General features: G+C 42.1%; 1 protein-coding gene across 1 annotated transcript in view; it reads left to right on the top strand.

Annotated features, from left to right (window-relative positions):
• Window positions 1–14,873, top strand: part of ABCB7 (ATP binding cassette subfamily B member 7) — a 68,867-nt gene extending 53,994 nt beyond the window's left edge. Inside the window, exons 14-16 of the mRNA XM_081847019.1 lie at window positions 8,503–8,606; window positions 9,857–9,964; window positions 13,117–14,873. Coding sequence (XP_081703145.1) covers window positions 8,503–8,606; window positions 9,857–9,964; window positions 13,117–13,335 — 431 coding nt within the window. The 3' untranslated portion in view covers window positions 13,336–14,873. The remainder of the gene's footprint in view (window positions 1–8,502; window positions 8,607–9,856; window positions 9,965–13,116) is intronic.
• Window positions 14,874–25,317: the final 10,444 nt, after the last annotated feature.

Below are 25,317 nucleotides of genomic sequence, written 5' to 3'. Positions count from 1 at the left end.
TTTGCAGGCCCTGCGGAAAGATGTCAAGTCCCGCAGGGCCCTGGTCTCTTGTGACAGAGCGTTCCACCAGATTGGAGCCGCGGCCAAAAAGGCCCTGGCTCTAGTTGAGGCCAGCCTAACCTCTCTGTGGCCTGGGATCTTCAAGATGTTTTTATTTGCAGACCGTAAGTTCCTCTGTGGGACATACCAGGAGAGGCGGTCCCGTAGGTACGAGGGTCCTAGGCCGTATAGGGCTTTAAAGGTTAAAACCAGCACCTTAAACCTGATCCTGTACCCCATCGGGAGCCAGTGCAGCTGGTATAGTACCGGATGAATGTGATCTCACAGCGAAGACCCCATAAGGAGTCTCGTCGCGGCATTCTGCACCCGCTGGAGTTTCTGGGTCAGTCTCAAGGGTAGCCCCACGTAGAGCGAGTTACAATAATCCAGTCTGGAGGTGACCGTCGCGTGGATCACAGTGGCTAGGTCAGGGCGAGAGAGATAAGGAGCCAACTGCTTAGCTTGGTGGAGATGAAAAATGCTGCCTTTGTTATAGCTGTAATCTGCGCCTCCATAGAGAGGGAGGTATCGAAGATTACACCCAAACTCTTAACGGACGGTGCTGGCACTAATTGCACCTCCGCAAGAGATGGGAGTTGCCCCCTCAATCCCATATCGCCCCGTCCCAGCCAGAGGACCTCTGTCTTCGAAGGATTTAACTTCAACCGGCTCCCACGTAACCATCCAGCCACAGCTTCCAGACATCTGGTCAGTGTGTCTGGGGCCGAGTCAGGATGGCCATCCATCAACAGATAGAGTTGGGTGTCATCGGCATACTGATGGCAACCCAGCCCAAAACTCCGGACAAGCTGGGCGAGGGGGCGCATAAAGATGTTAAAAAGCATCGGGGAGAGAATCACACCCTGAGGCACTCCACACACCAAGGAGTGGCGCGATGACAATTCTCCCCCAAGCGCCACCCTCTGTCCCCGACCAGAGAGAAACGAGTGCAGCCATTGAAGGGCTGTGCCCTGAATCCCAACGTCGGCAAGGCGGTGGTCCAGGAGTTCGTGATCGACCATGTCAAAGGCTGCTGACAGGTCTAGAAGAATCAGCAGCCCCGACCCGCCTCGATCCAGCTGCCTGCGGAGATCATCTGTTAGGGTGACCAGAGCCGTCTCGGTCCCATGACCAGTGCGGAAGCTGGACTGGAATGGATCCAGGGCCGATGTTTCATCCAGAAACCTACCAAGCTGTTCAGCAACTGCTCTCTCAATCACCTTACCCAGGAATGGAAGATTCGAAACTGGGCGGTAATTGGATAGATCTAAGGGATCTAATGGTGTTTTTTTTAAGAGTGGGCGCACCACTGCCTCCTTCAGTTCCCCTGGGAATATCCCGGTGCCAAGGGACAAATTGATGATATCACCCAGGGGGGCCCGCACCTCGTCTGGACACGCACTAATCAGCCAAGACGGGCACGGGTCAAGAGGACAGGTGGTGGGGGATATCCGGTCCACATCGGCTGGGGATATCCGGTCAAAGTGGTCCAATACTGGACCCGAGGACAGTCGAGGGGCCTCCAGTTCCTTTATTGTATCCAAATTGGCAGGGAGGTCATGGCGGAGCAACAGGACCTTCTCTGCAAAAAAGCTCACAAATGCCTCACAGCTGTGTGTCAAATTGTTATTTAAATTTGGCTGTCCTTCAAGGGACGTTAAAGACCTAATTATACTAAATAATTGCGCTGGGCGAGAGCTAGCGGAGGCAATGGAGGCTGAGAAATAGGACTTCTTAGCGGCCTTCACTGCCATCTCATAGGTTTTCATAAAAACCCTATAAGATGTTCTTGAGGCTCCATCACGGGCACCCCGCCATACTCGCTCTAGCCATCTGAGGTCCCGCTTCATTTTCCGGAGCTCCTCGGTAAACCAGGGAGCCCGGTTTCTGCGGGGTCGCAGAGGGCGCTTAGGTGCGATCTCATCAATGGCTGCCAGGAGCTGGATATTCCAGCCCTCAACAAGCTCAGTCAATGAGTCGCCAGGGGAAGCAAGGTCCCGCAAGGCCTGACGGAATCTATCAGGGTCCATCAGCCTCTGCGGGCGAGCCCAAATTGGCTCGCCACCTAAGCAGGGTGGGGGTGGAAAATCAATCCTGGCTTTCAGAGCGTAGTGATCAGACCATGGCACCTTCATCGAAGGAGACATGATCACATCTATACCGACGCCAAAGATCAGATCCAGCGTGTGGCCTACTTGATGTGTGGGGCCCGAAACAAACTGGGAGAGCCCTAGTGTCGCCATGGAAGACACCAGGTCCAGAGCCTGTGAGGAGGGAGTGGCGTCAGCATGGACGTTGAAGTCCCCCAATACCAGTAGGTTAGGGAACTCCAAGGCCCAGCCGGCCACCGCCTCCAGCAGGCGTGACAGGGTGGCTGCTGGTGCGCTAGGTGGCCGGTACACCAGCCAGACAGCCAAGCTCACCTTGGAGCCCCACACTAGGCCAACACATTCAATGCCGGGGATCGATGGCGATGTTAGAGCCCTGAAAGAACAATCTTCCCGGATTAATAATGCCACCCCTCCCCCCCCCGGCCCACAGTTCGTGACTGGTGGAGGACGGAGAAACCCGGGGGCGCCATCTCTCGTAAGGTAACAGTATCCCCTTCGCGCACCCAGGTCTCCGTCACACAAGCCAGGTCAACCCCCTGCGAGGTGAAGAAATCTCGCAGGGTGGCGGTTTTGTTGCCTATGGACCTGGCATTGCACAACACCAGTGACGGAGGTGAGTAATCCTTGCTCACCCTACCCTCGTCCCTCGGGATGGGGCGCAGACTGGAAGGGGTACGAGCATATCCATATCTTAATCCCCTTCGCCTATGACATCTGCCCCCACCGCCATACCTCCCTCGCCCCACCACGGTAGCAATCCCAAGCCTCATACCAACCTCCATTTACAAAATAGAAAAACAAACCAAACCAAAAACAATTTATACCAAACAAAACCAATCCCCACCCCACTCAATATCCAACCAATAAAAAACCCTTTAAAACACTTTAAAACATATAAAAACATTTTAAACATTTGCTGCAGCAGCACCAGTGTCCTTAAAGCTGTAGCCGTAGCGGGTGTGGGCCCTGCCTCCTAGGCCTGGTGGAGTGGGCCTACAGGAGGGAGCGGCCTTCCTCAACACCCACGGTGCAGCAGCAGCGATGTCCCTGTGCCTCATGAGGCCTCTTAAGCTGTGGCGGTGGTGAGTCAGTCTAGGATTCTAACATTTCTGGTCCTGAGACTTAAGTGATCCCAAAGAACCAAACTTGTGCCACCGCATGCTCTGCAGTTTCGAGGTCTACCTCCTTCAATCTGAGCAGCTCATTATGCAGCTCATAATTTTAATGATAGAGGAAAACCACTGTGCGCCTCCCCCCCCCCCCCCCCCCGTAGTTAAGTTCTCCCTCCTGCTTACTGGCCATTTGCTCCCTCTGCTTACAGGTACAAGCTGAGGAGGGCTGGGCCTTGTGAGCATTGGCACCCAAGTGCCTGCCAGTTAGCTTCTCTAATGTCTTAATTTCACAGGTTGGGTTCTAATAGGTCACTTATGACAACAAGAGAGGCCATCAATATGGCAAAAAAGATACATTAAGAACATGTCAGTGACTTTCTAAATGTATGTTGCCAGTCTCCTCTGGGAATCAGTTAACTTATATTTGTGACTTCCTAAATGTTGAAGTAGTTTCTTTCCCAAATAGGTTTTATCTTACACAATATCAAACTCAGTAAATAAGGATTTCATTTGTAATATATCAGTGGTTCAGTGCTAATTTCTTCTCTTTACAAAATAAATTTTATCTTGAATAATTGCAAACACAGTAATAAAAAGTCCACTTGTGATATACCAGTGGTTCAGTGCTCGGATGTTGTTCCAGTAATCCAACATTTCGTTGCTAAAGAGCTTAGTCACTGAGCTGTCAAAATCAATTGTAACAGAATTGCACTGAATTAACAAGTAGAATTTGTTGTTTAGTCGTGTCTGACTCTTCGTGACCCCATGGACCACAGCACGCCAAGCTTCCACTGCCTCCTGCAGTTTGGTCAAACTCATGTTAGTAGCTTCGAAAACACTGTCCATCCATCTAGTCCTCTGTCGTCCCCTTCTCCTTGTGCCCTCCATCTTTCCCAACATCAGGGTCCTTTCCAGGGAGTCTTCTCTTCTCATGAGGTGGCCAAAGTTTTAGAGCCTCAGCTTCAGGATCTGTCCTTCCAGTGAGCACTCAGGGCTGATTTCCTAAAGAATGCATAGGTTTGATCTTCTTGAAGTTCATGGGACTCTCAAGAGTCTCCTCTAGCATCATAATTAAAAAGCATCAATTCTTCAGTGATCAGCCTTCTTTATGGTCCAGCTCTCACTTCCATACATCACTACTGGGAAAACCATAGCTTTAACTATACGGACCTTTGTCGGCAGGTGATACGTTTTTGTGGTATTTTGCTTTTGAGTACAAGAATGTCCCGTCTGTCACATACATCTACTTTCACTTGGGCTTTATGAATAATATGCTGGGGATATCCTCTATTTGCCAGGGCAATCTCTAGCTCACCTGCCGCTCGTTGTACACGTCCAAAGTAGGGGAGTTCCTTTTTCTCTGCAAAAATTGGCCCAAAGGTAGGTTATGTTTCAGATTGTATGGATGATACAATTTAAAATGTAACGAAGTGTTATGGTCAAAACACTAATGAGGGGAGTAGTTGATTCATCCAAGATAAAAAGTCAGGAAATCTATTGGCATTTTTAAAAATCAAAAAGATATCAATGAACCTTTGATAGAAAGCCAGATCTGAAGCAAAAGGATTATTAGGACTGTACACAAAGCAATGCTCAAAATCAGCCATAAATAAATTGGCTATGGAAGGAGCCATGGGACTACCCATGGCAATACCCTTCACTTGAAGACAGAAGGTATCTCTATATATAAAGAAATTGTTCTCTAAAGCTATGTCTAATAAGTCCATAAGAAAATGTTTTGGAGGATTTGAAAAGGTATGTTGTTCTAGAGAGTCATACACAGGTGCAGGCTTCCTCATGAGGTATATAAAGATTTAAAATCCAGAGTCACGAGGAGAGAATCAGAAGGAATTACCACTGATTCAAATTGTTGAACGAATCCATGGAGTCCCTAATGTATGACGGAATCTTAGGTATGAGTGGTGACAGAAAATAATTTACATATTTAGCCAAAGGTTCCAGAATGGAATTACTACCAGAGACAATAGGTCTTCCAGATGGGGGAAATCCCACCTTTTGAATCTTAGGTAAAATGTAGAAACAAGGTATTCTAGGAGATTAGTTAATCAAATAACCACCTTCTGTAGATGTAATGTAATTTAAAGCTAAACCATCCTGAACAACCTGTTTAATAGGTCTGGTGAACCTGTTAGTAGAGTCACATGCAATGGGGATGTAATATGTGGTATCAGAAAGTTGTCGCTGTATTTCAAAATCAAAGTCTGTGGTATTTAAATATAATGAAAGTAAAACTTTCTTCATTTACTACTTATTTAATAATGATGAATCTTTCCCTTCATTTCATTTAAACCTTTAAACAGTGTGCTTAAAACCTGATTTATTTGAAAAAATAAGCCTGTGAAATTATCTTGGGCAGAACACAGCCAATAATGACTGCAGTCTTTTGTGTAGTTTTGTATGCTTGGCACTAATTTTATAGGAGTTGCACACTCAGTATGTTGTAGGATTTCAGTCATGAGGATTTGAAGGTGGAGTAAGGATGAATTTAATTGTGATCTGAAGCATAGAAACTGCAGTTATAAATAAACAGTTTGCAATATGATATGGGGAGAGCAATAAGCAGCAACTGCATTTCTAGGAAAACAGATGTTTAAGGGCTGCATTTCATGTTATACCATTGCTGCACAGAAAAACACCCTTGTTTTATTAAAAAACCCAATTTGTTTTTTTTGTTTTTTTTCAAATATATTTTATTTGGGTTTTAAACATAAATGCAAAAATAAAAACAGCATAACATATATCATAACATCTTTTCTTGACATCTATGGACTCCCTCCCGCCTCCCGCTCTCATTTGCATCATTTTCAATTCTTGCCAGCAATTTATCAACTTGTTTACACTCTTGTGTCAAATTCATTTAAATATAATCTATAAATTCTCCAATAGGTTTATAATTTTTCCTCAAATTTACTTATCATCTTAATTCCTTCTATTTTAGTGGTGCACAATTATTTATGATCTAGCATCCTTTCTTAACATTCAACCAAATTACAGAATTTTTTTAAATGAAATGAAATGAAATTAATTTATTACGGTCATAGACCAGAAAAAAAAACAAAAAACAACGGTAGTTTACAAGGGGAGTAATAGTGTCAATTTAAAAAAATTATACATAAAAGCAATACACATATGCACACACATCCTTTCTTAACATTCAACCAAATTACAGAATTTTTTAAAATAAATCTTGAATTTCTTCCAATATTCTTCGACCCTCTCCTCTCCCAGGTCTCGGATTCTGCCAGTCATCTCAGCTAGTTCCATATAGTCCATCAGTTGCATCTGCCACTCTTCCAGTGTGGGTAGTTCTTGGGTTTTCCAATTCTTAGCGATGAGTATCCTTGCTGCTGTTGTTGCATACATAAAAAATGTTCTGTCCTTCTTTAACACCTTCTGGCCGGCAATGCCCAGAAGGAAGGCCTCTGGTTTCTTGGTAAAGGTATACTTAAATACCTTTTTCAGCTCATTATATATCATTTCCCAGAAGGCCTTCACCTTAGGGCAGGTCCACCAGAGGTGAAAGAATGTTCCTTCATTTTCTTTACATTTCCAACATTTATTATCAGACAAATGGTATATCTTGGCAAGTTTAACTGGGGTCATGTACCATCTATATATCATCTTCATTACATTTTCCTTCAAAGCATTACATGCAGTGAAGTTCAGCCCAGTGGTCCACAACCTTTCCCAGTCCTCAAACATAATATTATACCCAATGTCCTGTGCCCACCTTATCTAAAAAACCCAATTTGTAACCATTTGAAATGAGTTACGCAGAACCCTAGTTACACAGAAATCGAGTTACCATTAGCCACAGTTAGCCTTGATAACATAATACTGCACCATAATTAGAGCAATCTGGGGTACAGGGCAGAAACGAAATCCACACACCTCCTGCACACTTTTTAGGCAAACACCGTGTTTGAATCAGACTACCAGGGTGTCATGAGATTGTCAAATGAGAAACATTTGCACCATATTCTCAGATGTATGCGCTGGGAATCCAATCTGTTAGCAGTGCATGTATATGCAGCAAAAACTATGCGTGCCTTTTCATATGGTCAATACAATTTCTTATGCACACTAACTTTCCATGGAGGCATTTGGTCACATTTGAATTGACCCTTGAACACAAGAGTTCTATGAACCCATGCTGAGCTCCCCATAGTGTCTGTCTGGTCCGTTACATGTTAAAGAAATCCTTCTCACATTTTAATTTTTTGTCATGAGAGTGACATAGAATGTGAAACGGACATGGGAGGAGACTAAGGGAAATAGGCCATTATGCATTATGCAGTCATGGCATACTCTTTCAAATACAGGCAGTAAAAAATGCAACACACTTCAGACTAGGTTGTTATGAAGGGGGAGAAAAGCAGAATTTTCATCTTGGGTGAATAGTTCAATTTCTGTTTATTGCTCAGCTTCAGCATAGCCACTTAAGGCTCAAAGTGAAATGAGATTATTATCCTCCTAAAGTGGTTTGCTAAAACAAGTCAGTGTTAGTTAGGAGGTCATATCACCAAGAATATGAAAGAATTAAATGGAAGCCTTGTCAAATCTTTGAAATGCAGCACAGGACGGCAGATGCATATATAGCCATTAATTACTTGCAGTGTCCCTAAAGCCCCAAATGGGTGTATTTATTAAAATAAAAAATAGCACAACTTGTATCCAAAGTGGCATGGAAAAGTTGGCCTAATGGTAACCTTAGTGAATTGGGAGAAAATTGCACCCTGGATATACCTGGTTCCTCTATGGCCAGTGTTTATGCTCTCAGCTATAACTGGCAACGTGTGTTGTGCAGGAATAGACTCTGAGATAGGTGCTTTTTTGCTAATATGTGCTCCTCTAAAAGGCACAATTTCCGCATCACCTACAGTTGTCAGTCATGCTGGATGAGCCCACCTGATACTCAGAAAACCCTGTTTGAATGCAGCCCTAAATAGTAGCTTAGCTATGGAATGACAGTTGATTGTACGTTTTGACTTTTCTAGAAGAATTTCTCATTCATTCTGATAAGACTTGCTGTTCCAATGCTGCATTTGTTTTGTTCGTTGTTTGATTACACTTAAACTATGGTTCATCTGAGTTGCTTGGAGTCTTTGAGAGCTTTGAAGGAGCAAAGGACATTTCACTGGGTGGGTGAAGAAAATGTGCTGGTGTTGGGTTATTCAAGGGTAAAAATAACCCTCAGTGGGTTTGTTTAATCTTTTCAGGTGGAGAAAAGCAGAGAATCGCTATAGCCAGAGCAATCTTGAAGAATCCCCCCATTATCCTCTATGATGAAGCCACTTCATCTTTAGATTCAATTACAGAAGAGGTAAATTAAGCTACAGAACACAGTACTTTTCCTGCTTCATCCTTATACAATCCTGCTTTGCCACTCTACCAAATTCAGAAAGGCCAGAAGTTGGGTGCAACCCTTCTTGAGCTGGATGCAGAAATAGTTGGGACCTGTTCTAAACAGGTTCCAGCATAATCTCTTGTATTCTGTGAAGTACTTGGGATCACCTGTCCTGCTTAGTGTGATATGAAGGGGAAAACAGATAGTTGCTACTTAACATTCGTAAAAATAGTTCCTGTAAATTATTGTTGCAAAACTTTTCATGGAGCATCCTAACTGAAATACAAGCTGGGTGCACATAGACCTCTGGCCTGGTATCACTTTATATTCACAAGTAGAGCTGTAAAACATCAAGATGTTGTGACACACAAGTCATGACATTACTGTAGCAACTGCATCAGACTTCCATAACTGTTAAATACAGAAATCTCAGCACCAACAATAATTTTCTAAACCAATCATCCTGTCTGTAGCAAATACGAAGTTGTTGGTTGCTAAGTGTCTCTGTTCACTTTAGATTACTTGAAGTAAATAACCTGTTGACCTCCACTCATAAGGTTGCCAGCCTGCTGGCAGTCAGTTGAGGCACATGGTCCCTTCTAGTGTGTAGTAAGTTAAAATATATACCTTTCAAGAGTAACCTCATTGGATTCTATTCACAGATTCAAATGTGAATTTCTAGTGAATGTTCTACTTCTTGCCTTTTCATTTTGATATAATTATTGTGAGGTTGTCAAACGAAGCTGAATATTTACACAACACAGCTGCACTTTAAAAGCATCATGTTAAAAAATCATGTCTTTCCCCACCAATGTGTGCACCAAGCAATCAGCAAAGTAGCAAAATGTATGTCTTGTGCTGCCCAGGTTCATTTTTAAAGGAACTGCTTTTCTAATGGAAGCAAAAATAAACCACTCCCTGTGCACACACATTACCCTTATTTAGAAACTAGATTTAGAAGCCCAGCAAAGCCCCTGTTGGGGTATCTAGAATGGTAAAGCTTTTGTAATATCTGTATTGGAAGTTTTCAAAGTAGCTAGCCCCTGAATCCTTGCACTTTCATTTCTCAAACTAGCCACCTCTTTCTTATGTAGTAACTTTGAAATTGCTGGTGACCCTTCTTAACAAGTGATTAAATTATTTTCATTTGATACCTTTCTTAAGATGGTCCCTCTGCCCTGAAAGGCATAAAATGTTCAATGCTTCACATATCTTTAATCTTACAGAACATCTTGAGTGCCATGAGGGATGTGGTGAAACACAGAACATCCGTTTTTATTGCACACAGATTGTCTACAGTGGTTGATGCAGATGAAATCATTGTCCTGGATCAGGTGAGACTCTCTGAAGTTATGCAATCTTTCTTAAATTCCAGCCATGCTAAAGAATATAGCCCAGCTTTCTTTAAGGTCATTTCACTAGAAACACGCTCTCCATCAGTTATAAATATCTGGAAGTGTGTGTGCATTTTCACATACACTCAAGGACATAGGAGTAAACTGGTAATATTGCCTACTTAGTTTCACTGGGTGACTTGGTGGTGGTGGAAGAAGCATTGTGTGTTTCATAAACCCTAGTGCATTTGTTCTGTTTTTACTCTGCTGCATTTCTAATGTGCATCTACACAAAAGCATACTAGGAATGTGACTACTTTTCAAAAGCATGCAATTGTTTTGCCATTCAATAGAAATTTGACAATAAGATCATATCCCCATGGACATTTCTTTTGCAGCAAGATACTCTTCACTAAATGAGAAATTTAATACACCATACCCTGTTGCAATTGGATCATCTCTAGTATTTTATTTTATTTTTTGCTTTAAATAAATTGTAACCCACATTTCCACAAAACTCCCCAAGGCAACTTGCATCATATTTGCTAACAGCAAACTGCACTGTCCAAATGCCAGTTCCGTGCACAAGGGGGGAGGTATCATCAGACTCAAGGGGAACACTGAGGTTTGCAGAAGTAACAAAAATAGATTCCGAAAGAAAACTGAAGTGGGTGAGGGAAAACAGCCCGATGAGGATCAAACATGCTCAGCAGTCACAAATGTTGACTGTTGGAGTCGGGAGACATGATAGACAGAAAATCAGGTTTAGGAGAGGGAAATGGTGTATCCCTGAAAAGCCTTTGGGTGGGGGACCCCAAAAGGAGTACTCAATATATAATCATTCTGCTTTGGGTCCCACACCCACTTGTTTTTTTAAAAAAACACAATGTAAATTCAATAAAATAAAGACCAAATGACTTTTAAAAAAAAAAGCAGTGGGGGAAAATAAAGAAATTCTGGGGGAAAGTAACAAGATAAAAATGTTTTTTAAGTGGCTCTTACAGTTTCTAGGGACGCGGGTGGCGCTGTGGGTAAAACCTCAGTGCCTAGGACTTGCCGATCGTATGGTCAGCGGTTCGAATCCCCGCGGCGGGGTGAGCTCCCGTCATTCGGTCCCAGCTCCTGCCCACCTAGCAGTTCGAAAGCACCCCTAAGTTCAAGTAGATAAATAGGTACCGCTTTACAGCGGGAAGGTAAACGGCATTTCCGTGTGCGGCACAAGTGCTGGCTCACCAGTGCAGCTTCGTCACACTGGCCACGTGACCCGGAAGTGTCCTTGGACGGCGCCGGCTCCCGGCCTCTTGAGTGAGATGAGCGCACAACCCTAGAGTCGGACACGACTGGCCCGAAAGGGCAGGGGTACCCTTACCTACCTTTTACTACAGTTTCTAGTTCAACAATGAATTCTTCATTGTTGTTTATTTAAAACTTCTGTGTTGTTCCTCTTATTAAATATACGAGTTACACAGAAGAATTTAGAGCAGACAACTTCTAAATTCTTCATTTCAAATTTCCAAATGCACTTTTGTTGCTCGTTTTAGGATTACTATCTGGCAGGATAGGGCCTGTTTGAATAATACTGTATGTACTGCAAAAGAGTTATGCTAGTCTGCTGTCTCTGCCTGGGACCCAAATATGGGGCGTGTGTGTGCAGGAAATAAAGTGGAACAGTGTTTGTTCCTTCACTGGTAGGAATGGCTGCAAGGGAAACCACTTGAAAACCTTAAGCTGCTCATACACCGTTCTCTCCCATGTGCATGTGCCCTCTTTTTTTTGGATCCCAACAGATTCTGTTTTAGTGGAGTAGCTTTCATTTCTGTGATTTTCCTTGATGAGACGATTAGTAATAGCAGCCCAGTTTCTTTTAAAGTGCCTTGCACCACTGCTGCTACAACAGAGTGCTGGTTGTGAGACAGCCATCTTTTCCCACTGTCTCTCTTGTATTTCTGACCCCAGTTTTTGTAGCACCAATTTTTTAAAAAGGATCTATGGAGATGGATCCTGCAAATTTCAGGCTGGTTAGCTTAATGTTTGTCCTGGGAAAACTGGTGGAAATTGTGGTTAAAAATAAAATAACCAAGCATATAGAAGAACAAGTTGTAATGAAGCAGAGCCAGCGTGGCTTCTGCAAGGGCAAGTCCTGTCTCATGAACCTGTCAGATACTTTGAGAGTGCCAACAAGCATATAGATAAAGATGATCTGGTTGACAACAATGTACCCGGACTTTCAAAAAGCTTTCAGCAAAGTACATCATCAAAGACTCCTGAGTAAGCTTAACTGCCAAGGAATAAGAGGAGAGGTCCTCTTGTGGTTCAGAAATTGGTTAAGTTGCAGGAAGCAAAGAGTATGTATAAATGGACAGTTCTTCAAATGGAGAGGTGTAGAAAGTGGAATCCTCCAACGATTAATATTGCAACCTGTGCTTTTTAACTGGTTTATAAACAATCTAGAGTTAAGAGTGAGAGTGAAGTGGCCATGTTTGCTGATACTAAATTGTCTAGGATTGTTAAAACCTAAAGAGATTGTGAAGAGCTCCCAAAGGACTTTTGCAGTTCAATGTAAACGAGTGTAAAGTGATGCATGTCAGGGCCCAAGCATCTAAATTTCACACGGGGCCTGAACTGGCAGTGACTGGCTAGAAATGAGACCTTGGGGTCATAGCAGTTAGCTTGATAAATATGTTGACCCAGGGTGCGGCAGCTGTGGGAAAGGCAAATTCCATGCTAGCGATCATTAGGAAATGAAGAATAAGCTGTCTATAGCACAACTCCTTTATATAAATCTATGGTGCAACTGCTTCTAGAATACTGTGTGCAGTTCTGGTTACCTCACTTCAAAAAGGATATTGTCAAGTTCATAAAGGTTCAAAGAGGAGCAAACAAAATGATCAGGGGGGTGGAAAAACTGCTATGAGGAAAAGTTGCAGTATTTAGAACTTTTGGTTTATAGACAAGACAAGTAAGAGGCGACATTATAGATGAGCTAAGATGTAAGAAGGGCATGGAAGAAAGGAGAAAACACTGAGTATACACAAGTAGCCAAGGGTGCTCTTTCCTTATTCAAAATCAGGGTGGCTATATGTGCACTGTTTGTTCCTTCCTGCTCGAGTCTGTTTTGATCACTGCCTTCATGTTTTTTTTTTAAAAAACAGGGTAAAGTTGCAGAGCGTGGCAGGCATATAGATCTCCTTACCAGTCCCAGCAGCCTCTACTATGAAATGTGGCACACGCAGAGCAGCAGGATGCTGAACAGAAATACTAACGAGAGGTGGGAGGAGAAAACCAATCACCTGTCCAAAGACGAAGAAAGGAAAAAGCTGCAAGAAGAGATCATCAACAGTGTGAAAGGCTGTGGGAATTGTTCTTGCTGAGTGTGAGCTCAATTCCTGTCCCCTTCTTCATCCCAACCCTGGTTTAAGGGTGGCACAAATTCACACTGAAGCTGTTTTCTGCATTCAACAGAAGAAACAGTTCAGAGATTTTGTTGTCCATGTTAAAAAATAAAGAAAAGGCTTTTTCCCGCGGAACACAAGTTCTTTAACCAAAGGATGGTTTTATATCTGCCTCCCCTTACCTCAGATATTAATGAAGTCATAGGAATCAAGTCAAAACTGCTTCAGAACATCTGATTGATAACATGTTTTTGGTGAAAGACATGTATACACTTTTTCAGCAATTGTTTGTAAAGTGCTGTAAATCCCTTTGCTCTGGCCAGAATATAATAATCTGACCTGCCTTGTGAAATGTTTGCGTTATATTGCTCTTCACCACTGATGGTGGATTAGAAATGTTTTTATATATCGGTTTTAACAAAAGCCAGTTAACTCAAATGTCTCTGTTAGTGAAGAAAATGATTTTTTTTAACATTCTTTAATGATCGTTGGGTTTGTTAGAATTTGTATCCTTTTGTAAAGAATAATGGATTTCAAGCCTGTGGCAGCAAATTCAAAACAGAAAGATTTCTGCTTTGTCCCTTAACTCATTCCCTTTCTTATAGCACAAGGGAAAAATACATATTTCTGGGGGGACTAAGATCCCAAAATTATGAACGGAATGGCTCTTTTTAAATGATCAGTGTACCTTGCAAGGTAAAATAATGAAGGTTAGTTATCTCCATTCTCAGCTACTCCTGGAAGTGCAGAAGTAATTGATTCTCCCCCCCACCAATAATTTTTATAATTTTTAAAAATACAGTGTTATCAAACAGGATCTGATGACAGCACACATAGTCCATATACAACTATAGACCACTGTCAAACAAAACAAACATAAAATAAAGCCAAAATAAATAAACTACATGTATATGACTGCACAGAAGGCAGCAACTGGAACTATTTATAGTATAGACACAGTGGAAATTAATTGAAGTATTCAAATGCCCTGAGACACTGTATCAGCTGTATTCATTTGTAGGCCCGGTGGGGTCCTTGGCTATGTACTTCCTTTTTCTTTAGTCCTTGAGGACTCTCAGCTTCTTCATTAGTTTTTCCAGCAAGGCAATATACCACACAGTAGTTTACCAAGTAGTAAGATTGACCCTATCTACATTTTTCCAAAAATCTATGATGGTCATTCTTAAGCCTATTTAGTGTCTGGGTTCATATTTGAGCAAAATTCTATGAATATTTAAGTTACACCTTTTGAATAGTGTGAAGAAAAGAATTAAACTTTCAGGAAATGATTTTGTTATATTCCAATGAAAATTCAATACAAATATTGTCTGTTATTGTTTTACCAATAAGTCAGTTTTCTGTTGAGCGGTGCAGCATGTCTTCAAATCTGTGGGCGCCGTTAGGAGTCACTATCATTTGGGCCCAAGTAGGTTGTTTAGTGTTGATGAAGAAAATGTATTTATGTAATAAATGGGTGTATGACATGTCTTTGATTAAAAATATACTATTCTCATAAACAGTGACTCTTCTAAACTTTTCACATATTAGGCTGATGACATTTAGTCCAGATAGACTTACCTGTTACTGTTGAGTTCTAGTTCTGTGGCATTTTCTTTGTTCCTATTGCAGGTTTTTCTCCTTAAGGAAGCATCTGGTGGAGAGTTGTAAATAAAGAAACATGTTAGCTCCTGAGCACATTCTGTATACTTTGGGCTTCAGTACAGTTTAAAAACTGTAAATGTGTTCTCATTCATTACCTTTACCCTGAAGAACTATGTTACTTTGTTAATATCCTCAGTTTTGTTGAAAAATAGTAGTAGTTTTGCATTATGGATGGTCTTTTCATTTTGGCTTTTGTTATTTGCTATAAAGCTGGCATTGATATTTTTTTTTTACACTCATTTACAACATATTGAAAACTTATATTGGATCTGGTAGGATTCTTTCTGAGCTCAAATGCCATTTCTATATATAGGTTATGCAAGGCAATCTTGGTTTTGCCTTTTGAGGCAACTGGATGTTGTAATGTAACACCAAATCTTGCCACGTAAAACACTGAAGCTGTTTAGTAGTCATGGACAACAGCTGTAAACATTATAGAATCTCTTGGCTCTATAAACATCTCTGCATGTTCTAATGATGCAAAGATAGGGTCATTTTGCCATAGCTCAACCAGATAACAAAATAAAAGCATGTAACATCAAAGTGGGGCAGGCTAGATAGTGGTAAGACCTGCAGGATCTTCCATTTCATTGCTTGCCTCTTGCCTGCACGCTGAAATATGGAGTACCTGATGAGCCCAAAAACAATACCTGTTTTTCACCCAGGTAGAGTCCTAGTTATTAACTGGTGTCTGATCTGTCCCCTGTATGCCTTTGTAGAGGGGGGTAGTTACGGCTTAAAATTGTTGGCTTCTTCTAACAACTTAGACATAATTCCTTAAAAGTTGCAATTAATGGACAAACTCCTTAAACACAGAATGCTGTGAAATAGCCAGGGGGAAAATACTGTTAGCCAGTACATTGACTGTTGATAGGCAGACCTCTCTGGAGATTCTTTTGGCTTTTATTCCTGACTGCATTTTTATTCCTAATGACATCATTAAAACAACAACAACAACAACATTAAAATTATATCCAGTCTTTATTTCAGTTGCAACTTGTACAGTAGAGATAGTAGTGCCCCCCCCCAAAGCACCCATAGTAAAATAGTTGTACAACTATTGTACAACATTCATCAGGAAGTTACTTTATCATAATTCATTTATTGTGTGTGTAGATAATTATTACTAGAATAAATTATTTCTGAATACAAATGGGTGTCCTGTTAACATGGATTATAGTAGCCAGCTTCAACAACAGTTCCAAGAGGGAAAACCCAACATTTTCTCTGTCCCTTGTACACAAGAGAAGCCCTGATCACATCTACCCTGACAGAGCAGCCTTGCAATTATTCTGTAACGTAAGTGATATGAGAAGAAATCGTGGTGTTTTGAGTTCTAATAGTGGTTGGTAGAAAATCTTGCATGACTGTTTGGAAGAAGGGAGAGCTTTTTATGTGCCTTGTCACCTCCCACAATGATCTGTCTCATTATCAGAAGTGTGAATGTTGCCCTGCCTAATGATTTTAGACCACACCTCTTAATCTAGCTATGGTCACAGTTCGCCTTTAGCCTATCTGTGCCAGGGAAGATGTTGAATCAAAGCTTGGTAATTGTGCAGCCACAAAGTATTTAGATCAGAAAGATGTTATTGGATAGGAACCTGCTTTTCTGAAAGTAGTAAGGATACCTTCTCTCTTCTGTTCTCTCACCTCACCAAAGAAAATTCTTGAACTCAGCTTGGAAGTGGTTGCAATATTCACTAAGCATAGCTACAGCCACCTTGTGGTTTGTTTTAATTATACTTTCCTCCAAGGAGCTTTCCCTACTTTTTATCCTGACAGCAACACTGTGAGGTAAGTTCAGCTGGGAGATAGTGACTGGCCATTAATTGCCTACTGAGCCTCATAGCTGAGGCTATTTGAACCCAGGTCTGGTAGTCTAAGCACTACATCATACTGGCTCTCGACTGCAGTAGGAGTGAGGACAGAGCCTGGATTGAGAGGAAAGGAGCTGGAGGCAGCTGGAGGAAATTGCTGGTTACCTGCATCTCCTTTTGTCAGAACCAGCCAGAAAGCTGGCTGAATTAAAAAAGTGTTCAGGTAAGTATATATTGCCCATGCCAGGATATTTGATGTCTTAAATCTACTCCCCTTGCCTTAAATTTACAATTATACACGATATGCTTTGCTAGGCTTGCAGAAACAAGTTTTTAGCAGGCATGGAAAGCACAATGAAGGTGCCTACATAATGTCTGGTCAGGGCGTTCCGGAGAAGTAGGTGGCATCGCACTGAAGAATTGTTCCTTGGAAGTGCAGGCAAACATTTTGTGGCACTCGTAAAGGTTTCACTTCCATGGATTGAAGCAGGCAAGTGGGTCCTAAGCTGCTGAGGACTTCATTTACTAACAGTAACACCTTGATTTTGGCCTGGTAGCCAAAGAGCACATGGTGGCAATGGGAACTGGAGTGTGGATCTCCCCTGTTTAACTCTGGGGCAAGTGGTAAGGTAAAGGTAAAGGTACCCCTGACCGTTAGGTCCAATCAAGGACGACTTGGGTTGCGGTGGCGCTCATCTCGCTCTATAGGCTGAGGGAGCCGGCGTTTGTCCACAGACAGCTTCCGAGTCATGTGGCCAGCATGACTAAACCTCTCCTGGCAAACCAGAGCAGTGCACGGAAACGCCGTTCGCCTTCCCACCGGAGCGGTACCTATTTCTCTACTTGCACTTGAAGTGCTCTCAAACTGCTAGGGGGGCAGGAACTGGGACCGAGCAACGGGAGCTCACCCCATCGTGGGGATTTGAACCGCTGACCTGATTGGCAAGCCCTAGGCTTTCTGGATCCACCTCTTAGTTCTTTCTCAGATTAATTAAAATTAATAGGGAGCTTACTGGCCGGCGGTGACCCAGATTGGAAACTGTTATTAATCAGTTTTCAAAATTTGTATCCTGTCTTTCTATAGGAATATTCAAGGAGCTAGTTGAGCACACATGAGTTCCAAACAATAAGACTGGAGGCATATAAATTACGTTTTCTGATGGAAATTTTGCAAGGGCAAGTTGATCTGCATGTAGGTAATTTTTTATTCACCTAGTAAATTATTGGGGGGCAGGGACCAATCTCTTGACTAGTTTTTATCAGGAGGTCTTCAGCATTTGTGAAACACTCCACAGAAGCTCATGTAGTAGCCTTCTGCTGCCTTGCTAGCTTAACTTGGGTTTTTATTATTCTTGATTTCTCAAATGTCTTCGTTGCTTCTTGAGAAAAGTAATACAAAGCTACATACAACAATGAATAAAACATATATATATAGGGGTGTTTTTGCATTTTTTTAAAAAACGGAAATCAAGTGCTTGGGGGTCTTCTTTGTTTTTTTTAAGGCTTGCAAGTAGTTTACAAAAAAGTAACAACACCAGTAATGTTAACAAAAAAGAAAAGTCAACAACAATATTGCTAAGACTTTCAAAAAGTTGAAATGACAATAGACTAAGCACAAATTAAAATTCACACCGACTTTCCAAACACCTGTGTGGGCTTGTCTAAACAAAAATGTTTTTGTGAAGGTGCCTGCTATCAATAGGCAGGGACTTCCAAGGTAGGCGCTGCCACACTGAAAGCTCAAGTTCTTACAAATGCAGAACGGGTATTATGTGACTCCTGTAACAGTGCCAGTTCTGCTGATTGAAGTGGTCAAGTGAGTGTATATGGGGTAAGGCAATATCACAGGTAAACTGGTCCCAAGTTGTTAAGGGTTTTATATATGAATACCTTGAACTTGGCCCAGGAGCAAATCAGCCAGTGCTGATCTGTGAACACTTTTCCCTGAATCATTGTTTCTGGTAGGTTTAGGAAGAGATGGTGCTCTGCATCCTTTTAGCATGTATCTCCAACTCCACCTAAGTTTTCTTCGATATATACAGCCACCATCATTGCATTCTGCCTTTCATCCATCAGGCACAACCCATTGTACTAAATTGTACTGGTTTTTTATGATGTGAAGAAACATTTTTAAAAGCTGCCTGAGGCCATACGTAAGGCTGAATCTCAAGAAATGACATATGAATTTGCCATCCTAGCAGCCTGGCACGTTCACTACTGTTCTTCCATGCTTTGTCGCCATCAGGTTTGTGTGTGAGGGTTTTTGTTTGTTTTTGGAAGGGTGTCACCGACAGTAAGAACTCTGGACTCTGGTTTGTGCATACAGCATCCTTTTGAATCTCCATTCAAGCAACATGCCTTGAGCTCAGATTTATAGGTCTTGTCCCAGGGAAATTCTGAGAAACAGAAAATAAACATGAATATAGAGAGAGAATGTAATGTGAAGGTCAGCTGCTTCTACTAGCACTAGTATATTACTGGATTAAAAATGGAAGAAAGAGAACTTGAAGCTTTTGAAATGCAGTCTTGGAACAGCAAGTGTAGAGTAAGAGAGGAAAAACTAATAAAGAGATATTGGAGAGGTACAAGGGCTTAATGCAGAGCACAGACGAGGCGATCAAGTATGGTAGGGCAAGCTCTAAGAAATACAGGACTAATTGAAAACATAATGGATGGTAAGTTGAAAGAAAGGAGAACAATAGGAAGGCCTGGATAACAACTCCATAAGGAAATTGAAAAGGAAAAGAAGGAGAAAAACATTGTTGACCGTAAAATGGCTTGACAGGGATAAGCCTTTAGATTTAAGCTTTTGGAGCTGGAAATGGATTGAATACTGAATACTTATACCAAATGCAAGTGGGCACTCAAAATCTGCCAGAAATCGGGAAGGAGGGTCTCTCTTTTCCATGTCAGCTCGGGCTGATGGGAACTGTAGTTCAGCCATCTCTGGAGAGCCACATGTTCCCTTCTATATTGAGTAGTAGTGATTCTCCAAGGATTCAAGTTGGAGTGAAATCATAGAACTGTAGAGTTGGACATGGTCCAAGGGGTCATTTAGTTCAACCCCCTGTTATAGGAATTCTTATATATATAAAATAAACGTTCATAAATGTACAAGGCAAACACATACATAAGTATATAAACCACGTGTCTGAAATAGTACAAGAGAACCATCCTGAAGCCATTTTGACTCTTCCAGCCACCTCAAAAATTCTCTGCAGTGAGGAAGGAAATGGGAAAACATCCCCATTGACTCTCTGCTCATAAATCCTGTCTTAAGGGTGTATTTGTGTATGAATAGGGTGAGCCTGTGACTTGGATTCAGGAACTAAGTATTTAGCATCTCAAAAGGAATGGCCAGGCTGCCCAGTCATCAGTGACCATTATCAGTATCCTATCAGACAGGATTTCTGTTGTAGACCACCCCCTTCAGTGATGTATGTGTGATGTTTTAGGGGGTGATATTGAGCTACAGGGTGGGCAATTTCAAAAGTCTATATAAGGGCTTGCACACCATTGTTCGGGGTTCCTCTCCTCCCATGCTGCATGGGGTGAGTAGGGGACCCTGTTGCAACAGTTTAATAAAAGATGGTGCTTACTAGCTGCCCTGCTTCTCAATATTCTCTGGTTGGCCTCTGTTATTTTCTCCTACCAATAGAGAACCTTCATAAGGAATCTATACAGCTCTTGAGTACCCCATAAGGGAAAAGGAGTAGTTTTTTCTTACAACACCCTGCAATGTAGGAATCAGCTAAATAATCCCTGACAGATGGCCATCTAACCTCTGTTTAAAGACCTCCAGTGAAGGAGAGTCCACCACATTCTGAGAGAGTCCATTCCACTGTCCAACATCTCTTACAATTAGAAGGTTCTTCATCAGTGATTATTCAGAATCTCCCTTCTTGTCATTTGAATTCATTGATTGGGTCCTTTCCTCTGGAGCAGAAGAAAACATGCTTGGTCCATCTTCCATGCGGCAGCCCTTCAGATATTTGAAGAAGGTTATCATGTCTCCTAGGACGCAGGTGGCGCTGTGGGTTCAACCACAGAGCCTAGGGCTTGCTGATCAGAAGGTCGGCAGTTCGAATCCCCGCGATGGGGTGAGCTCCCATTACTCGGTCCCAGCTCCTGCCAACCTAGCAGTTCGAAAGCACATCAAGTAGATAAATAGGTACCACTCCGGTGAGAAGGTAAAAGGCGTTTCTGTGTGCTGCTCTGGTTTGCCAGAAGTGGCTTAGTCATGCTGGCCACATCACCCAGAAGCTGTACACCGGCTCCCTCGGCCAATAAAGCGAGATGAGTGCCGCAACCCCAGACTCCACGACTGGACCTAATGGTCAGGGGTCCCTTTACCTTTTTATCATGCTTCCTCAATCTTCTCCAGGCTAAGCATCCCCAACTCTCTCAACCATTCTTCATAATGCTTGGTTTCCAGAGTCTTGGTCAGCCTCCTCTGCCGACGTTCCAGCTTGTCAAAATTGTGCAAATTAAATTCAAGCAAGATGGAGAGCTAAAAAGCTCTTTTTACACCAGGTCTGCTTGGGATTACCTTGCATGAAAAAAGCTTTTAAGCTCTCTGCCCACCCGGCATGCTGGCTCTCTGAGTACAGGGGATTCATTCTATCTCCCCCCTCATTCCCTAGTCATGGGGCAGCTCCAAGGGTTTGCGTATATGTGATTTTCCTGTCTACGTGGAACCCTTGAAACTGAACCTGAGTGTAAGATGTGATCGTACTGTATATCTAAGCACACATACAGAGGAAAGGGGAAATTATGAGACACCAAGAAGTGGAGGAGAGCCAGTTGGTTTGTGAAATTTTATGCAAAGCTGAAATGCATACAAAAGCCGCTAGGATGAGAATTGTTCTTATCTTGTATGCTTTTGAGCTTTGCATGTAAAGTGTCACAGACCAACTAGATCTCTTGTGGTTCATTGCCTTTTGGGTTCACTGTCTGCAATTTTTATCTGTGGCTTCCTTTTGAGGATAGCTCTTTGCACATATGATGAAGTGAACTTTAGTCCATGAAAGTAAAGGCACAGCAAATTGTTCTTTTAAAATTGTGTGTGTGTGTGTTTGACCTGTTTTGATATACCGTACTTCTCCCCCCACCCCACCCCATGAATTTATCTGCGGCCCTCCACAAGGCTGAGTTTCCTGCAACATACTATCAGAGTCATCCCTCTGGAATCTGAGAACCTTAAGGCACACTAGCAGAAATTGGCAATAGTTCTAATGCTTAAATTCTGCTACTGGCTGCTACTTTTTTTTGTTAAGAACTGGTGGAGGACTGCATCAAAGTGCTCTGCGCACACTGTAAGGAAAAGTTAATCTGTGGCTATGCATTTTTAGCCATTGGGCCAACTTATATTTGGGCCAACTTAGAGTGTATGTAAAGCTTCAAACAATGTGAATGTTCTGATTATTGATATGACACAAGACCAAAGGCCAATCTATCCATTCAGAGTCCAACCAAGTTAGGTCTGTGCAGTGATAGACCACATTATTAAATTATTCTCTACTTAAAAAAACCAAACTTGAAAAGACAGCATGCCTCACCTTCTCCATATGCTTGGTTTTCTGTGTTCTGAGAGAGCAAGTGTGTTATATGGTATTAAGTATTAAAGCTCTCCCCCTACCTCCACATTCTGAGGTGGTACAGTCAATGAGTACAGCACTCTGCACTGCATCATCATCATCATCATCATCATCATCATCATTTCATGATAATCAAGAGTTGAAGTCAAAGCAAAATAAAACATATAAAGCAAACTTTACCAAAATAAAGTGTTAGCAATATACTTATTATCATTTCCAATTCTGGTTTAATTAAAAGGTCAAGGTTTTCTTCATTCGTATGAATTTTGTCTTATAGGTGAACTTCCTTTTGTTTGCTCCCTCCCCTCCCCCCAATATGCAGATTGGCTATAAGGCACCTTTGTATTCTTGCTTTGTATAGGGAAACTTTTTCAGCCCTTCAAATATTTATCAATTATGCTGAAGCAAGGAGGTAGGAGCGGACATGTCCTTGTTGGGTTCCCATTTTTCCCAGTCTTAAGTTCAGTTCTCCACATTTTCACACCAGTCTGCAATTGTTGTTTATTTTCAAAAAAGATGCTCTCAGGAAAAATTATCAATAGTGCTCGTTTCTCCTCCTATACACATTTTTTTGTATGTAATTTGTATGCAATTTCACTTACGGTAATATACATATACATATTTCACCCTGCCCTGCCCCATGATCCTGTATTTTGCCATACAAAGGTGGCAGCCCTAGCAATACTGACTAGGACTGATGGAAGTTGAAGTCCAGCAAGGTCTCAATGGATGTTGGCCATAACACCCAAATGGAGCCTCAGTTTCCAAAGACAGGAGGACCCTCTAGAGTCTAGCTTGTGATGCCAGTCTTCAGGTCTGACCTGAGTTCTCCAGATTTTCACCACCCCCCACCTCCAAGTGGCAGGTGGAGGGCTTGAGTCTCCAGGTGGGCTAGAGTGCATTAATTTTTTTAAAAAAGAAGAAGACTGTGCATGCAGCTTGCAAGCTTCTGCCCAGCAGGAGCTGGTTGCCAATTAGAGCACAGACACTTGGTGGGAAGGAATCTGCATCCCTCTGCTCCCCTCTGCTTCCAGGGCCCACTCCTGTGACATCGCCAAGGGCCACTCCTAGTTGCTTCTGATCAGACAACCCTGAACCTAGATGTATTTAATGCTGCTTCCAGAGGCATGCAGCAGGTCACTGTAGGAAGCAAATGCTAGATTGATCCTGGAATTCTACCCCCAGTGGCAGGCATCAACAAGGCCAGAGCCGGCAACAAGATTCCTAGGGTTATTGGAAAATAATTGCCAAGGTACTAGAAGTCATGGTACTCTCCTCCAGAGAAAAAGCAACCTGTGAAGGTTGCTCTGAACTCCCTGTTGCTTAGGGAGCTGCAAAGCAGCCTAACTATAAGATCTTTTTTATCCATTTGATGGCCGTAGTAAGCTTTAAATGCCACCAGAGAAAAGACAAAGCGATCCTGTTAGTTCTGTGTTCACTAGAGGGAGTATAGTTATCACCAATGAAGTGTGGAGGGGGAGATCCTCTGAGGTTGCTTGAGCCAAGTGTGCATCTCTGCCAATTTAGCTTAGTACCTGCAGGGAGGTAATCTGGTGTTGTTCCTGAGTCATTAGATGGCACCTGAATGCTCTTATTGTGTACAAATCATTTTTCTTGTCTGTATTGTTAGTGCAAAGGTTCTGTCCTTAGGATTTTTGCCAGTCTCTTTCAGTGGGGAAGAGAAGGCAGCAGCAAACCCATTAAATCTCTATTTGTTGTAATCCCTCTGTTATTTCTTCTTTTTTTTACAGGCTCTTTTTTCAAGTAGATACTACAAAATTATTTGTGCATGAAGAGCTTTTCTCTTACTCAAGGTCCCAAGGAAATTGGGGTTTATCACTGTACTACTGGCAAGATGAAAACAACAACTAAGCTAAGATGGACTGAAAAATGTTTATTAAATTGGACCATCCTTTATTTTTTAAGCCAACTGTGGAAGGGCTGAAACTCAGTGGGCTGTTTCAGGAAGGCATTGCTACTCATCTCCATGGATTTGTACAATGTTCCCCTGTCTTCTGAAAAGACACTTAAAATTGTTTGCATAGATTTGGCATCTGCTGTGTAAGAGTCACACTTAAAGATTACACGATTGACCATTTTTGGCATATGTTGGTGCAAGTTGCTCATCCATTGGCAGTCGGCCCGTCCTGAACAAAGTCCAATTCTTTGTAGGCACGTTTCCATCTGGTCAAGCTTTAGGACTCAAGCTGTTTATAAATATATGTTCAAAAAGGCTCTGGTACCAATAGCAATCTGCCAAAAAAAAGCAAAAAAAACAAAAACAAAACCCACCTACAATTCCCTCCCCCCCCCCCGCCACTATCTAATGCATTTTGAAGTTTTATGTGCCTTCTTTCACTTGAAAATTGAAAAGCAAAATAATGGTTCTGAATAAGGAAGAACATTTGCTCTCACTAGGAATCTTGAAATGATACCAAGTGAAGTGTTTGATTTCTTAAATCTCCACAATGCACCAATGAGTGTGCCAAAGCTGAGCGATATTTTTAATGTTAGATGACACAAGCTTAACTACAGTTTTCTGTATCTGAATTGACAAAGTGTGATATGTTGCCAAGCAATCAGCAATGGAAACCATGTTTTGAAGTGGGTTAGTGCTAATTAAGCTGTGAAATCAATGGTATGGCATGGTGTGAAGCCTGGATCAAAAAACCTCAGTTATGATTTGGGTTAGTACAATCCATGGTTTGATGTGATGGCTGAATTCAGCCACAGATACTGTGAAGACAGGTGTGGCTGACCTGTTTTGGCCCAAGGACCTCATTTAACCTTGACCAACCCTCTGGGCACTGTATGGAAACACATACAACACAAAAACACACGTGACATATGCACAGGCACACACAGAGGCACAGTTATCCTCCTAA

This window comes from Podarcis erhardii (assembly GCF_964252035.2).
Source record: "Podarcis erhardii genome assembly, chromosome: Z".
Classification (NCBI taxonomy): Eukaryota; Metazoa; Chordata; class Lepidosauria; order Squamata; family Lacertidae; genus Podarcis; species Podarcis erhardii.
Note: the sequence above shows the minus strand (reverse complement) of the source record. Positions and strands in the feature narration are given on the sequence as shown.